This window comes from Protopterus annectens, chromosome 12.part0 (genome assembly GCF_019279795.1).
Source record: "Protopterus annectens isolate FY-2018-M chromosome 12.part0, PAN1.0, whole genome shotgun sequence".
NCBI classification, from domain to species: Eukaryota; Metazoa; Chordata; order Ceratodontiformes; family Protopteridae; genus Protopterus; species Protopterus annectens.
In genome coordinates, this window is record NC_056746.1 from 486721744 (window position 1) to 486739508 (window position 17765).

Here is a 17765-nt window from a genome sequence, read left to right on the forward strand (position 1 = left end):
TACTATCTCCATAATTTATCGTTTCTGTTTCCGATTTATAACTTTTTCCCCCTAAAACACTGGGGTAAAATTTTTATGTCTCTGTATTTGTTGGATTTGACCATCTGAGTCTTTTTCTGTTAATCTGGTAGATTAGCTGGCTGTTTGACCTGCTCATTGTAATGCTGTCGTCTTATTTCTGTTTTTCCATCCTTTTATATCTTGTCCTACTTTTCTACCTTTTCATCACTGCCTCTCTAATAGTCCCTCCCCTCCACTAGTACATTCACTTATTCCTGAGCATCATATTGTGCTGAGGTGTCTCTAGTTTTTCCTTTATTTAGGCTCACATCTTTGGTTATGTGCTTTCATATTTACTTGTTTACTAAGTTATTAATTTACTGTTTACTGATGTGTTAGCCATAATGTGATATGTACACTGACTCGGGGGACTGTCTACAGCTATGACCTAGAAAAGGAATAAAGTGTGTGTGTGTGCGTGTGCGTGTGTGCGTGTGTGCGTGTGTGCGTGTGTGAGAGAGACGGTGTTGTCTCATACACACACACACATAAATATACACACACACACACACACACACACACACACACACACACACACACACACACACACAGGTTTCTACTCCATTCAAACATGAAGTCCAAGTTCAGGTTGGCAAGGTCAAATGTAGAAAACAAACAAAAAAAACAGTAAAATAATAGAGCTGGAAAAGAATCCTGTGGGTTAAGTGTTGTATTTTATGTATTTCAGGTGATAAATGAGGGAGAAGAACCTGAAAACTTCTTCTGGGTTGGTATTGGTGGACAGAAGCCATACGATGAGGATGCAGAATATATGAAACATGCCAGACTGTTCAGGTAGGTGGTGATTCTGTAGCAGGCAATACGTCCTCGTTTTATACAAGTTTGGAGTTTAAAATTATTCAGCTGAATTTAGATTTTACCCTATTACATCTGCATCTGGCTTAAGATGCTCACAGTGCAGTTCTGCATCTTTTCCACACAGGGTCATGCCTTCCTTTCCATGATAAAAGTACATTATTCTGCAGCTGTATTGCGGAGGTATGAGAATGTGTGTGTGCATGTGTGTGTGTTTTGTTTGCCACTCAACCTATTGGGGAAAAGCACTGCAGCCAAATGAACCAGATAAGGCTCTGGCATTTTTTAAAGACGTAGACAGGATCCAGCAGTTTGTATTCATTCATAGGAGCTATACTACTAGGATAAAAATATGAGGAAAAAACTTTGGAAATGAAGCAAGAACGTTAAGAAGCATCACTTCATTTAAAGAATAGCGACTGCCTGCAGTAGTTTAATAGCTGGGAATTATAGGATGGTATAGATGGTATATGTGTTAATCTTACCAAAGCACTTTGTAAACAGAAGGTGGGGAGAAAGTCTGTAAATGTGATTTCCCCTGAAAAGGGGCAGTTTGACCCAATGGGTATACCTGGTTAATAAGTAAATAAAAAAAAAACATGAAAAAATAAGTAGGGACCGACTAAACTGTCCAAACTTTCTTTTCTGCAAACTGATTTCCTCCCAATTTTATATGGAGTTCTGCAGCTTTCCTTTATTATTTTCTGCAGAAGTATTACAGTGACACGGTTTGCTTCTAGACCTGTATTTGTTAGCCATTCTGAAGTGATTCCAAGTTTCATTGTTACATTTAAAGTGGAAGAAGGAGAAGTGGGTTGAGGAAGTGGAGTGATCATGGAATAAAGATGACGGTAGTAGTGGTGAGGTGGCAGTATAGAAGTAAAATAAAATGTTTAGAAAAAAAAATTCCTGCTGACCTCACTGCATCTTGGTTACACAGTTACTCTATAGATTCTGTACAGAATTTGTTTCCAACTGTGGCATAGCATGGAACTGTTTGCATAGAATTAAGTTAGTAAGTGGAAAAGTCAGACGTAGTGGAACCAAAGTTTCAGGTATATTCTGTAACATCTAGTACTTGTTCTCTCAGTGGTATTGTAATGAAATGGTCTCAGCCCCACAACTGTTTCTCACACATTGGTTGAAAGTAACCCAAGTCACTACGGTCCAGTGTATGTTAACAAATAGGTAAACTGTGCTTCATTGCAGATAATCAAGTAGGAATCTGACAAACTGTGATCTGGATTTCATGCAGATTCTAATCACTGTGGTCTAAAATTCCTCTAGGCACACAACAAATAACCAGTTAGCTTCCTGACCCCTGCTGTTTGTTCAAGAGGTGGTACGTGTTCACTGCTTTCTGTTTACAACCAATGCACATGTGTCTCATTCATTATCTATAACGTGTACTTTCAGTCTTATGAAATGAAGATGACACTACAAACATGGAAGAACATATGCTGTGACCGTATAATATCAATAATTGTACAACCTGCTTGTGTTTTCTCTAAGTTGTCAGCATTTTGCTGAAGCATTTAGGTACTGAACTGTCTGTGGCAGGCATTATGGCCGCACTAACTGATTTGTCTTCAGCAATCTTCAAAAGCAAAGAATAACATTGTTTTCAAAGTTGACAAGAAATATTCATGAAATAATGAGCATGATATAGTAGTTTCTGTAAAATTATAGTGTGTCAAAAATATGTAAGTAATACTTGTGGCACAGAGGGGAATAAAGATCTGGCTGTGATTCCAGACAACCCAAAATCGATTATCTGCTTGGGAGGCTGGAAGAGCCATGGTGAGCAGGAAGTATGGCACCTTACATCAGAGGGCTGTTTTGGTGGACAGGGTTGTGATAACTCCTCCCCTGTGACCTGGCATCCTTAAGGGAGGGTCAAACCACTCCTGTAGCTCTGCCAGAGGAATGTCAGGGACAAGGTACACCATTGTATCTGGGGCTTATGTGGTCTGTCTGTGGTGATACTAGATTCCGTGTCCCCACCAGTGGGTGGGGTTAGGCCACATCAATAAAAAAAATGCCCTATCAGTTACCAGGGTGATGACTTTGTGATTGTTACTTGCTTCACAGGCAATGAATGGGCTGTAAACCACTTTCTCCCTATGAGGAATAAGTGGACCAATGGATTGCGAGGAGCTGATGGCCGATAGGCAGCAGGATACAAAAAAGTACAAATAATGAAAGTTTCCATCCAGTGCTGTTGAGTCAAAGCAAAGTATGACCCATGTAGCACCACCATGAACACCTCCCACCATCCACAAAGTTTGCTTAATAAAAGACTGTGTATAAGCAGTTTCAACACGCCGAGACCAGTAGTAGGATTATTTAAAGCAAAAGTAATAATACAAGCATTAGATGATAAAAGTAGAATGTAGCTTAACTAGTTATGTTTCTCAACATCCATTACAAAGCTCAGTAGTTTACAGACTGTCCATACTTTTCAGGTTGATTCCAGGACACTTTCTAATGGTAAAGCAACTGTGTCACTGAATTTCTGAGGCTGACTGTATGGTTGGTGCTACTTAAACACTTTCTTTTCACAGACTTCTCTGGCATTGTCAGTGGTCATGTGAAGTCTCTCTGAAAATGAAGCATGTTCTTCACAGTGATGACTAGTGCTGCATCTACAGCATTCTAAGTCCAGGCCAGTATTTCTCCACAACTCAGATACAGAAATAGAGATGGCTCATATACTGATTCGGTGTACTTCAGAAGAAAATATGCATATTTCAGAGGTACATTTTCACTAACTCAAAAGTGCAAACCTGGTTGTTTTATGTTTTCCTTATCTGTTACACTGCAGAGAGGGTTTATTACCTTTGAAGTAATCCTGTGCAGATCAAGGGTTTTCATTTCTCCCACAGCCGTTGATTGAGGCTTATATCAGGAAAATCTTGTTTTTTTTTAATTTAATCAAGATAATTAATGGCAGACATAATGACATTTTTCTTCTTGTAAAGGGTGATGGACATAAACTGCTAGAAGGTGGTGGAGCAAAACACAAAAGCTGGATTCAGAGCAACTTAGATTAGATGGATTAGGGTAGAACAAATAGGTTAGCAGCTATGGCATGGTAACGGTAATAGACTGGGAGACACTGTAGGCAAGATATCTTCTGCTTGCTAAACTGTAAAGTTAACTGGTCATGGTGGAGCCACTAAAGTGCTTATATGCCTGGTTGACTGACTTGCATGTAAGCAAAAATGCACCAGTGTAATCACTGGTGTACAGATCTGGAGCAAAGCCATAGCTAGGGTAGGGAGAGGAGGATGGCTGCTCTAGGTGCAACCTGTTGGACCATATGAGCTGCATCGTAGAAGATGTGTCAATTAGTTCCTACAAGACAGAAGCTCAGTCTCTATTGTTGGGTGGCTGGGTATGAATAGGGATCTGTCCTTGCAATGGAAAGTAGTATAAGTAATTATTTAAGCTGCTATGATTAAGATTGTGCCTGCTTAAGTGATTTCAAAGGCCTGTTGCCAGTCTGTTTGTGTTAGGAATTGCAGCTATGAGCTACAATTTCTGAAAAGTGCTTCAGATTGTGTAGAAAAGATAATAAATAACTATTGTGTAGAAAGATAATAGTTCTAGAGGACTTGTTTGGACCTCAGTTATGGAGGATTTCTTTTGATCCTTAACTGTAGTTGAGGGGCATATCAATTTGGTGATTGCCCAAGGTGTCAACTGAGCAACTATAACCTCATTCTTTAGAGGGATTGACCTTTATGTTATTTTTTTAGCATAATTGCTGAAAACATTAATCTTTCTCTCAGATGTTCATTGTAAGGACCCTGGGTTTCTTGACAGCCAGGTGAATCTTGGCCAAGTCTTTTCTCCATCATGCATACCTGTGAGGAGTACCTTTTAACAGTGAGCCTTTGGTTAGTCTCCACTTGAAGGCTCTATTATGGAAGATTCATGTCTTCTGAGATTACAGTTTTAGTGACCTTCAGCAGTTAACCATTTACTGTTATCTGTGGAGTACAAACGGGTGAGGTTGTACCTGCAGTACTGTCTTTAGTAATATCTGCAAGTTAACGGTGATACTTTGATATGTGCTTAGAGAGAGAAAGGGGAGTAAACAGACCCCCCCCCATACCACAGTCTCCTCTGCCAAACATAGTAGGCACAAATGTTTTAGTCATGAGTTCAGAAACGAATGTCTGAAAACTTTATATTAGTTGATGTAAAAATAGATCAGCAATATGACAAAACAAGGGAGGCTAGTGAATACAGCAAAAAAAAAAAAAAAAATCATATTATTTATTCAGTTTATAAGACAAAATGTAACATCCCCAGCTAGAGTATTTGTACAGCCCTGGAGAAGTCATCAGCATAACAACATGAACAGTTTCTGCTCCTGTAGTCCAGTGAAGCAAATCCCTGACTGTGGCATACAAGACTGAGTTAATTTCATGGTGTGGGCAGCTATTGAAGTTGGCATGGGTAGGGGAGGAATTATGAGGAGTTGCCTGCTGGCCTCTCCGTGGGGAAGTTGGCATGGGTAGGGGAGGAATTATGAGGAGTTGCCTGCTGGCCTCTCCGTGGGGAGAGCGGTGAAGTGCATATATTTGGGGTGTTCCCAAGATTACATTACGTTTTAGGCCAACTGTCTTAAGGAGGAGCAGGACTCATAACAACATCACAGCAGTGTTGGAGACATCCCTCAGAGTTCATTGCATGCTTACTCCTAGGCCGAGTAGAGAGCACGTGCTAAAAGGATTATAGGGACAGCCAACCCATCAAGCCTCCCAAGTGAGCAGTGATGGTCCCTCTTAGGCTAGCTCATCTTCAGTGGCATCCCATTATTGCCAGCTTACGGAGGGCTGACTCTGTCCCAGGAGGTTAAACACCAGATAAGGCACAGAATAAATATTTGTTAATTTATTTGAATTTGTTTACTTGGGTTGAGCACTGATCAGTTCTGACCAATTTCAGTCTCAGACCATGGTCAAAAACTGACCAGACATACAAAGTTGAAATGTAAAGCTGTTAAACATATTTCCTCTTGTCACTGCTTACATCTCAGACTGTTATAGAATGCCTGTTGGACACTAATGCCAATTAAAAAGGAGGGGCTTAATTGCTTTGGCCGAACGTTGTTTGGGTAACTTGTATAACAACTATATTATTTTTCATAAGATGTGGGGCATGCTGTCAAGTTCAAAATTTATAGGAAAGTCTGTCTAACTGGACTAACACCTTGTGTCCAGGTAACATACAGTAGTTCTTAATTCTGGTTATGGAGAGCTCTTTCTTCCTGATTCAGTACTTCTAAGAAAGAACTTGCACTGACTGTTGATGATATCACTTGCCTTGTAGCTGTTGTCAAACACTGGAACAAAGTTTGTTTGTGTCTTTCGGCTTTTTCCCGGTTAGGGGTTGCCACAGCGGAACTCCGGTCCGCTAATGATTGGCAGTAGATTTTTACGTGCTGGCTTGCCGGGCCTAATGCACAACCTTCAATGAAGGAACGCCCATTCACGCATGTCACCACACAGAAGACGCTCTAACTGAGAATCGAACAGGCAACATCTAACTGTGAGGCGACAACACTACCGCAGCACCACCACCGCAGTAAAAATATAGAGTAAAATTTAAAATTTAAAGTACATCTAATTTAAATTGGTTAATGGTTGGTCATTACATAAACTGATTTTAATCTAAATTATTAAAGACTAAACAGTTTCTTTTAACTATGAAAATTAATTGCCATAAGTCAAATCCAGGCAATTAAGTCACCAACATTTTAGTAGTGAAATAATTAAACATAAATTATTTTATACTGTATATAAATATATTTGTATAAAAAGCCTCTTACCAAAACTCTCAAACGTTTATAATCTATATGCACCAAATTTCTTGTAAATATGCTGCTGTTTATGTAGAAATCTTTTTGCTTGTGCCCCGTTCGATTCTCAGTTAGAGCGTCTTCTGTGTGGCGACATGCGTGAATGGGCGTTCCTTCGTTGAAGGTTGTGCGCCAGGCCCGGCAAGTCGGCACGTAAAAATCTACTGCCAATCATTAGCGGACCAGAGTTCCGCTGTGGCGACCCCTAACCGGGAAAAGCCAAAAGACACAACAACTTCCATATTTATAAAATAGAGTGTTATGTTATTGCTGCAAATTGTCGTCTGAATGAATTTGTTGTAGTTGTAACAAACATTTTTTCTTACAGTACTTAATACTTCGTCTTTTTTTAGATGCTCCAATGAGAAGGGATATTTTGCAGTCTCAGAGAAATGTTCGGACTTCTGTCAGGATGACCTGGCAGATGATGATATTATGTTGCTGGACAACGGAAAAGAGGTAAGTGGATGTGAGGGGAGTTGATGGGAATTATTTTAACTGTTAATAACTTAGTAGTTCTGAAAACAATTTTTCTTATTTTACTTTTGTATTGTGTCCTTTTTAAAACAATCCATCAGAGCTGTACCATTATTTACTTGTTTAGTTAGCATATTTATATTTTTCAAGTTTCTGCTTCAAGCCTTTGTGCTGTTTCATCATATGCAACAGAGAGACATAAGTTGCAGGGCTCTGCTGACACTTACCTTTTCTTAGAGTGTCCTTCACCATCAAAGCTACTGGGAAAGCATGCAAGTTACCCTTAACTGGGTCTGCAGGTTGTTGGAGGAGTTTCACTTGATAGAATAGCAGAGTCTCATAGTAGACCCCACAATGCATTGCAGACCATTTGCTTCTTCACAAAGAAGGAGAGCATAACCTATTTAGTCCTGCATTTGTGGAGGGCCTGCAGTGTCTACTCTGCATTAGCACTTCATGTGTCTGTAGTTCCCTGCATGAGGAATAGCTCTGTAGTGTCTACAATGGCTGTCCTACATTTGTAATTTGCTTGTCTGGTACTTCAGTGCCAAATAGCAGGTGAAACTCTGGAGTGTCTTCTGTGTCTCCCCTGCATTACTACTCCACTTGTCTGGTATTTTAATCTGCCTTAGGAGGAAAAGCCTTGGCATGCCTGCATTTTGTCTCTACATTAATGCTACACTTGTCTGGTACTTTAAACCCCTAGGACTATGAGAGCTGACTTGTAGCTGCTTCACCCCACTCTTCAGATTGCCACTTGCCCACTTTTTTACTGAAACTGTAACTGATGGTATAGCTGGTTGCCCTCCTTTGTTTGCTAATTAATAACTTTTAAATGTTTTTGAGTTAAGACAAAAAACTAGCTGTACAGCTCTTGGGGTATGATGTTACTTTAAGGGATAATGTGTAATCTCAAGAAAATCTCATTCCTCTCCTGGTCTTACTTATATGACGTGTATTATTAGGGGAGAGTACAAGGGCATGAATACATAGTCTCTGTTCAGTTTTTCTAAAATAGTTTTGAACGTTCACTTGATAGCTTATTATTTTAACAAGCAAGATGGCTGGAAATTGAGTCTTTAACTGTTTTTAGCATTAGAAATATCTCATTTGGCCACTGTTGGTGAAAACATTTGTGTTAGTGCTTTTTGTGCATACAGAATTTTTATAAAAAGATTCTGTAAAATTATATATAAATGCATATTCATAACCTCCTATATTTAAACAAATGCGATAAACCTAATGCCCTAATGCCTCAAAGGCCTATCTATTGAAAGACATGTGTGTGTGTATATATATATATATATATATATATATATATATATATATATGTGTGTGTGTGTGTGTATGTATGTGTGTGTGTGTCTGTCTTTTAGGCCTTTTTATTATTTTTTTTATTTTATTTTGATGTTAGACTATATTCATTTTTGATCACATGAATTTAATATATGTGCCATATATGTATTTTTTGTTGGTTTTATTGTATGATTTAAAATGTGTATATATATATATATATATATATATATATATATATATATATATATATATATATATATATATAAATGTATATGTATATTTGTTTCTGACATATTAATCGTTGCAGTGTGGTCAGTATATATTAGCCAACACATAGGTCTCTAATCAGAGATGGGTGGATACTGCCATCTGTTGTTTTTAGGAGTGGGGTGCAGCAGGATTTACTAAGCAATATACACTAGTTTTCAATGGTTTATTTACATTTTATATTTCTTGTTATATGTTTTCATATTTTTATTAAGAGATATTTAGTTTTTGATTTGTTTGCTCATTAGTTGAGCAAGAAAAACCTTATACTTGTGTGCAATTTCATTGTCTATGAGACTATTTCTATTTAGTTTGATTGGTTAATTGATCAATGAGAAGGTCTCGTAATTTGTATATCAAGACAGACTGAAATACTTGTAAGTCTGATGAAGCATCAATGGATGCAAAAGCGCTTACTACTTTTATTTTTTATTTAATAAAGTTCCTTGGACCCACACCGTGTATGATACCTCTTTGTTGCTGAATTATTGATATTTTGTTTTTCATTTGGGGTACTTTGTTCTCCAACCATTGTTTTTACAAATGCATACATTTACTTGTTTCATGGCTTTGGATTTTTCATATCATCTGACAAACCTTCATGTTTTAAAAAATGTGTGTCTAGCTGCCATAAAATACCCAGTTCAGTTGCACATGCCAATGCATCTATTGTTTGAGGGCTGCCCACCTAGGCTTAGAATACTGTTCTGCGTGATTATCCTTGTTTGTCTTTTAAATAGTCATTGAAAAGCAAGAAATGGTAATTAAACCTGACTAACTGAAAGAAAGCAGGGTATACGTGAAAACACATGTAAAGTCAGTGCATTGACAGGAGCTTAGGGGCTTTGGTGTAATATTTTAAAGTGAAACACTGCAATGTGGGATACCTAGAGGTTGACTTAAAAATCAAGATGACAGACCCCATGTGGGCAGGCTCTGGAGTTGCATTTAAAACTATAAAAAAAGTATATAGAGTCCAAAAGTGGAGTTAAAGTGTAGGAAACATCAAGAGATGATAAAATAAACATGTTCTCTTTTAATAACTGCGTGATTCTTAGCAAGTCATTAACAAAGGCAGTCTACCTGGGTTGATACTGAAAAAGACCCATGAGGATCAGTGCTCTATCACATTTAACAAATATAGATAAATACATGAATTTAAAGTACCGTGGCTGATTCAGTCTCCTTACCCTTGGAGTGATGCGATGGGCATATTGATTCATAGATAAGGGCTGGGACTGCAAGTAAAGAACAAATTTCTGTTGTAATAAATGGTAAAGGGTAGTTACTTATAACTATTACTACTCGTACATTGTGTCTTCTCACTTTGTTCAAGTCCTGTAATTTGCACTCTTAAGGAATTTGATAAGCTAAATCCTTAGTATCCTAGGGTCCTCTCAGAGAACAGTCTGACTGCTGCTGTAAAAGGACAGAATGCAAATGCTTTAGATGGGCATTGGGATTATGAACTGTGTCTTTGTGTTGTACATCAATCTCTGTGTTGTGCTTTAGTCTGATAAGGGATTCAAGGCCATGTCTTATTGCCTTGATGGCCTCATTGATTGAGTTGTTGTCTGTAGCCATTTTGATTTGTCCCTGATAACGAGAAGGGAGAGCAGATCATAAACATGTTAAAAGAATGCCTTACTTTTTGAATACAATCTTCAACAAATGGTGGTATATCTTTAGGGAATTGCTTCCTGAATTCCTGCATGTCATGCAGGTCAAAGCTTTGTTTGAGTGAACCTGTATGCGTCTCCTGCAAGAGTCTAGGATTTTTAGGCTTGTGGGCCTTTGAAATTGGCCTTTGAAATTATTTTTAGTTTGTGCAAACTGTAATAGTCCAAGTTAAGTAATTGTTGAGAAGATCAGATGAGTGGTGGCTGGTTGGAGTGGATAGACACACTGTAATGATTTGTGTAAAAAAAAAATCCATAAGGTTTAAACCTCAAAATGCACTCACTCAAGGCACTCCTTAAAATGGAGAACATCAATATCTGTACAGTGACAGGAGACCTGGTTCAAGGCTCCAGAGAAGACCCCTGCATTACCAGGCTATAATTCATACCACACCTTTCGGCCACCTATCCTGGACAGAAACACTAAAGGTGGAGGCGTGTCCATATTCATTAAGGATATCCACACCTCCAGGCTAGTTGCTCAGCATAATGCATCCGAGATTATCCAAGTGCAACTAACTCTGGGCATGACCGCAATCCAAATTGTAGCTTGCTCCAGATCCCCCACCATGCCTCAGGATTCCCACTCCTCATTTCTTGATACACTGAAATATTAGGGTACAACCTAACACCCTAATAATGGGCGATTTCAACTACCCCACCATTAACTGGGAAAACTACTCATGTACCAACTCTTGCTCAACATTTTCTGGAATTCATAAATTCCAATGCCTTGGATCAGCTTATCCACACCCCTACCAGGGGCAGCAGTATCCTAGACCTGGTCATTACCAGCATGGGCAGCCAGTGTTTCACACCAGAGGTCAATTCCTCGTTGATCAGATCCGACCACAAGCTAATCACCCTAGACATCCACATCCCGCCTCCACCCCCCATTAAGGAAACCACCGTAAAAAATTTCTCTAAAGCCAACTTCATGCTTCTTAAGACAGAAGTGCCAAACTCCACGTCACCCATGCAGACGGACAATAGAGGTACAACTGCTGAATCCTACACAAATGCACTTTATAAGCACTTACACGAGTGCCTGGATCATGCAATCCTTAACAGAAACAAGATGCTAAACTCCAAAAAAAGGAAGCCAATCTTGTGGTCCCCTGCCATAAACAAACTCTACAACAGAAGAAAGAAACTGTTGCAAAAAAGAGTAAAATCCCGTGATTGGAGGGACTCCATGGTTAGCCTCAGTAAAAAGCTGAGATCCCTCATAAAATCCATCAAAGCTAGTTACGAAAACAAAATCGCCACTGATTCTAAAGACAATCACAAAGCATTCTATAGCTATGTCAAGAATCTCAATGGCAACACTCAGATCTGCTGTGAGTTACAGCACAATGGAACTAAATATACAGAACCAACTGATATTGCCAACATCCTGGCAAATAGGTTCAGTGCCAACTTTACCCTCCTCTCACCCCATAAAGGTCCCATCTCTATACCAGAAGAATGCAAAGTTCCTGTAATCACGGCTGCACAGGTAAAAAAACATACTCTCCAAAGCCAAGAACACAGTATCCATGGGACCTGACAACATCCCAGGCTGCATTCACATGAACTACAGAATGAACCTGCACCCCACCTAAGTACCATATTCAATCATACCCTCACCTCAGGCTTTGTGCACACTGAATGGCACACAGCGATGGTTATCCTACTCCACAAAGGGGGAGCCACCACGGACCCCTGGAACTACTGCCCCATTAGTCTGACGAGCCTGGTTTGCAAGGCTGTGGAACGTATCATCATGGAACTTATAAACAATGACATTGGTAATCTCCAAACTCTGGACCCCACCCAATTCGGGTTTGTAAAAGGCAGATCATGTCTCATAAACCTGATAGACTTCTTTGATGCAGTCACCAAAGCCGTAGATGAGGGTAAGGTGGTTCACAGAGCCTATCTAGAGCTCCCCAAGGCTTTCGACACCATCCCCCACTTTGAAATTATAGATAAACTCGCTAAACTAGGTATAAATCCCTATGTCACAAGATGGGTTGCCAACTGGCTCACTGACAGAATCCACACTGTGAAAGTAGCAGACTCCAAATCTGACTTCAGACCAGTGACAAGTGGAGTACCACAGGGTCCTCTCCTGTTTGGTATCTACTTCTCAGAAGTGCAGGCTAACACAGTAGGTCTTTGGATAATGAAGTTCACAGATGACTGCAAACTAGGAGCCATAATCGAAACTCCTAACAATGTGGACATCCTGCAAAACGGCCTCACTGAGACAGATGCCTGGTGCCAAAGCTATGGCCTCAAGCTCAGTGCCAAAAAGTGCATTGTCATCCCTTTTGGTAAAAACTCTGTACCCATGAACTACCACATAGGCGGTGGTATACTTAACACCGAAAGTGTGATAAAAGACCTTGGGACACAGGTGGACAGTAGTCTGTCCTTTGATAATCACATCGCCACAGTAGTCAGGAAATCCTTCTATGTGGCACACGTCATCACAAAAGGTTTCTCATCCAGGAAAAAAAGAGGTAATTGTTCCCCTCTACTCATCACTCATTAGACCCATTATAGAGTACACCCCTTTTGGTACGTACCTCACAAGACATCAACAACAACTAGAAAGGCCGCAGAAATACCTCACAAAGAGGATTACCGGCCTCAAACAGATGCCCTATGCAGACCATCTCAAAAAACTCCAGCTTTACTCCATCGCATATCACCTACTCAGAGGTGATCTCTGCCTAACATACAAAGCTATGTCAAACCCAGAGCTGTTGTACATGCTCCACTTAAAGAAATCCCAATCCCTCCGAGCTATGCGCTCTAGGGACCTAAACCTTGTCACCACAATAAACAGAACATGCTGGAGGGATAGATTCCTGTCCCAGAGACTTCCCATACTCTGAAACAAACTACCTATCTATATCAAACAAAGCTCCTCATTAGCACACTTCAAGAAAAATATTGATGATTGGATGGGAGACAGGAAATTCACCCCAGGAATGACTTCTGTGTCTCTGCTCGACAGGGGCACAGGAAAATAATTTTCTTGGGTGGTGAAAGCCAGGGTACCTTTTTGGCTAGGCCTATATAGGCCCTAGGGCCAATAGCCTAGTACCTATCTATGAACCTATGTTTTTTGTCTTTGTTTACTGGGATAGTCCAACAGTGTTTAGCATGAACCCCTTTTCAGTGAAGCTTCATGGAGAAAAACTTCATATATTGTGCAGACATTAAAACAATTGTGAAAGTTTAAAAAAAGCAATAGGAGAATTATATACAGTATAAAATTATGCATAAAAGAGATTAAGCAAAACAAGTCAGACATTATACACAGTACAAGAATCCACATCTAATGTATGCATCACGTACGTAGAGGAAGGAGGTATTTATACACTGAAGCAGTTTACAATCAGCAATGAGTTTACTTTATGGGAATACATTTGTCTGCTTGGCATAGTAAAATAATTTTTTGTGATAAACGACTTCTAAGAGAAGAGAAAAATTAGTTTAGGAAGGTAGCAATAGGAAAAAAATATATAGTTGAGTGAGAGTAAGAGGAAATTACTGTAATGAGAAATCAGAAGTGAGAAGTACAGTCAGGATTGTTCTAGAGAGAAGTGATTTAATGTGGTTCCTTGGGCCCTTCCTGAAGAATTGCAAAGCTGAAAGGTAAATGGTTGTTTCTGGTTTGTTTGCTGGCTGATTTAGATAAATACACTGTGATGCAACAAAAAAGTTTTCAAAGCCCCCAAGGCCTTTCTTTAAGAATTGTAGAAAAGTTCAAAGGTAGAAGGTTGTTTTTCATTTGTGGTAGCTGCTGTTTTGTTACAGTTTTACTTTTAATTGAGCTGTTTCCTGTATTATTATTTTGCCAGCAGTTCAAAGTGCATTAACAACATTGCAAAATGGACAAGTATTCGTTGAACAAACTCCATCCACATCTTCATCCTTGGATTTATGTGAGAAACGAATGTGAAGCAAAGAAAGTTAAGACTCTATATTGGTAGCTTAACAGTATTTATCTCAGTTTGGTTTTCACCGGATAGTTGATTCCACAGCCCTTTTGCCCATTATATCTTGTGAATGATGAAATATTGTCAAATCAGGTAATGGTTCCAAAAAAAATGTGCCAGAAGGTAAAGTAAATGCATTTTAATGTGGGTACTGTACCACTTTCTGTTAAGACAGTGGAAAACAACTGTTGAGCTGCAGAACTTAGTGCAAAGTCAAAGCAGCCACACACACAGCTGAAAGTCTAATAGTGACATGCTGTCAGAATATTTTTCTGTGAGGATCTTTTGAAACCTAGCCATACAATCCCAAGATGTTTTAGCCCTTATATTTTAATAAGTAAGTACAAATCATTCAGAAGGACAAGGGTGCTAAACCATTGCTGAATTTGCAGTTATCCATTCATTCATTCATCCAGACCGTGTTCAAATAGTGTATGAAAAGTACTTTGCTTATGTGGACAGGAAGATGATTCCAGAGAAGGGGTATTCTCTGTAGTACATATCTATCCTTCCACCATGTTCTATTTATGTTGTAAAAGACATTTTGATCTTGAGCATGTGTTTATGTTCCCATTGCACTTGCAAATTTGCAGTAGGTATGACGGGATACAGTCTGTTGAGGTTCTTTACCTGAGGCAGAGATTGCCCCCTCACTAGCATGTATTGACAAAGAGGATCAAGGTTTTGAGCGGGTTTGCATAGTTTTTATGATTTAGGCCCTTGCTTTTTAGTAAGAAAATGTTGTGGCCTTCCAGATTGTGTCAAATGTTTGGGCAGCTACATACCGGAGGGGACATTCTATTCAATTATTGACCTGAAGAGTGCAGAATACAGTGGAATGATCTTATCCCTGGACCCCTTATTAATAAGCAGTGAAAAAGCGCTTTCTTGTAGTAGTGGATACATGGTGATTAAAAGACAGCTTGTTGCTTGCATAGTTTCCCAGATCCCTAAGTACTGGATCAATTTTCAGGGATGTGTTGTCATTGTGATAGTTACAAAGGATGTCTTGCTTGCTAAATTGTACATGTTTTGCATTGGATGCAATACCCTTAGTAATATGGGTATTGCATCCAATACAAAAAATGGACACACTACCCTTAGTAATAAGCTTTGTAATGAAAATGTACTTTCTTGCACTAGAGGATATGTCGTGATGGAAGGGACGGTTCAATGTCTGCATAGATTTCCAGGCCCCTAACTATGGGATCAGTTTTCATGGGTTGTGTTGTCAGTGTGATAGTTGCAAGGGATGCCTTCCTTGACAAAGGGTACTATTATCCATTTCTGATATTTAGTTTTAGTCCATAGTTTTAACACCAGCTACTGGTTTGGGAAAGGCCCTCTTGGAGGATCTTGCTGTCCAATGTGGAATTTATGATGGCATCGAATTTACAGTCCTCTGCAAACTTGTCAGCCATAAACCTTTAACATTAGTTTTGACCTCTGAGATGTAAATGCCAAAAAGGAATGACTCAAGGACTGAACTCTGGGGTATACTGCTACTGACAGGTCTTTTGGAGGAGGTAGAGCAGCCCACCCTAATTTCTTGGGTTCTGTTTGTGAGCCAGTTTACTGTCCAACAAGTTACATAAGGATTAATATTTAGAGGGAATAATTTGTTTATTTATTTGACATTTGTTAACTGGGTTAGTCTGACTGGGCAAAAAGCCCTTTTTCAGCAGAGACCCGAGGAGAAAAGCTCCAGTCATAATGAGATATAATAAAACATATAAAAATATAAGTTTAAGCTGATGATGGTAAAAAGGTATGTACATGGAAGACCAACAGCAATCAAAGATGTTCTTCGTGTTTCACTGTTGCAGTTATCACTGCTGTGGTAGCCCTCGGCTGGCCCAAATACCATAGTCTGTGTTTTTCTGCATTGGCTGCTGTCGCCTGTAGTCTGACGTCAGGGCATCAGTGCTATAAAGCAAGGCAGCCGACGCCATTACATCAGTCTTTCTTGCCGTGGAGCCCGTAGCAGAAGCAGTTCACAAGTGTGCCGGTCGGTCACTACCAGAGTTTGAATTACAGCTGAAAACATCTAAAGATAAGTACCTAGGGGGGATACTTTTTTCTTCCACTAACCTATGTCCGAAAAAGTTAACAATTGTCTCGCCTGTGGAAAGCAGATCCCACACCGAGATTTCCATTCATACTGCATCACTTGTTTAGGCCCAGACCATGACGTCCCCGTTGCCACTTCTGTGCCCTCTTTAATTTGAGAACATTCGCAGTAGAGCTCTTATTGTAGACCGGTATTTTCGTCTTCCGTCTTCGCATTCCGAAATGGCGTCCGTCAACCAACAATCTGAGGACATTCCGAAAAAAATGCAGAGATAAAGATAGAGACCGACTACACAAGGCTAAGCCTTCCGACGACTCTACTGCTAAGCAGGTCGTCAGTTCTCCAGAATTCAGTGAGGCACTTTCGCAGCCCCTGATGCCTGATTTGATATCTACGCATGCCTCTACCGAGACTCTTTCGGAGTTCGGTATGCTGCAGAAATCTTCTTCGTCTTCCGAGCCTTCGGCTGTCTCTACCTTGGTTGGGTCCAGAGCGGTGACGCTGGCACTGGCTTCTGAGGAAGGCCTCTCCACTACTAAATCTAGACAAAAAACGACGTCTTCTCATCCGACTACCACTTCTCTCAGACAGGTGGATACTCTTAGGCCTAGAAACCAGGCCACCCCTAGAAAATCTGCCTCTAGCCCCCATCTTGCTCCTGCTCCACCACCCCAAGCACAAATGTTTAAAATGGCGGAGGATCTCATCTCCCTTATCAGGGGTAGTCAGGCCACAACTTCTAAAAGGAAAAGACACCCTTCTCCAGAAATTGACAAAACAGCATTCTGAGGAATCTGATTATTCAAATTTTAAAGAGAAACAACCTCTGATTGCTTATGAGGATTCAGATGCAGAGGAATCCATTCCTTCTGCCTCCCCACCAGAAGATCTTTCCTTTGGGGAAACCCTTCACACCCTCAGTGAACATTTCCAATGGGAATTGCAGGATTTCCACCAGTCTAAGGAAAGACCAAGAGAGTTTCTGGACTTGACCCGGCACAGACCCCGGCCATCCCCCCTATTTTAGAAGTGGTGGATGATGTTTTCCATGAATCCAGCTTAGCCTTTGATGCCCTCCACCTGCTCCCAGTAAACCTGACCAGTATTAGAGAGTACCATATTCTCACAAATACCTGTACAGAAATCCTGCTGCAGACCCAGAGGTAATTACATAGGGACCTAAAGGAGCTAAGAGTAGTTCTGCCAAGAATCCTATTCCTTCTGACAAGGAT

At 39.9% G+C, this 17765-nt stretch overlaps 1 protein-coding gene across 1 annotated transcript in view; it reads left to right on the plus strand.

Annotated features, from left to right (window-relative positions):
- The window catches only part of FLII (FLII actin remodeling protein), a 945835-nt gene that overhangs the window by 885444 nt on the left and 42626 nt on the right, over window positions 1-17765 (plus strand). Inside the window, exons 27-28 of the mRNA XM_044089594.1 lie at window positions 749-855; window positions 7102-7207. Coding sequence (XP_043945529.1) covers window positions 749-855; window positions 7102-7207 — 213 coding nt within the window. The remainder of the gene's footprint in view (window positions 1-748; window positions 856-7101; window positions 7208-17765) is intronic.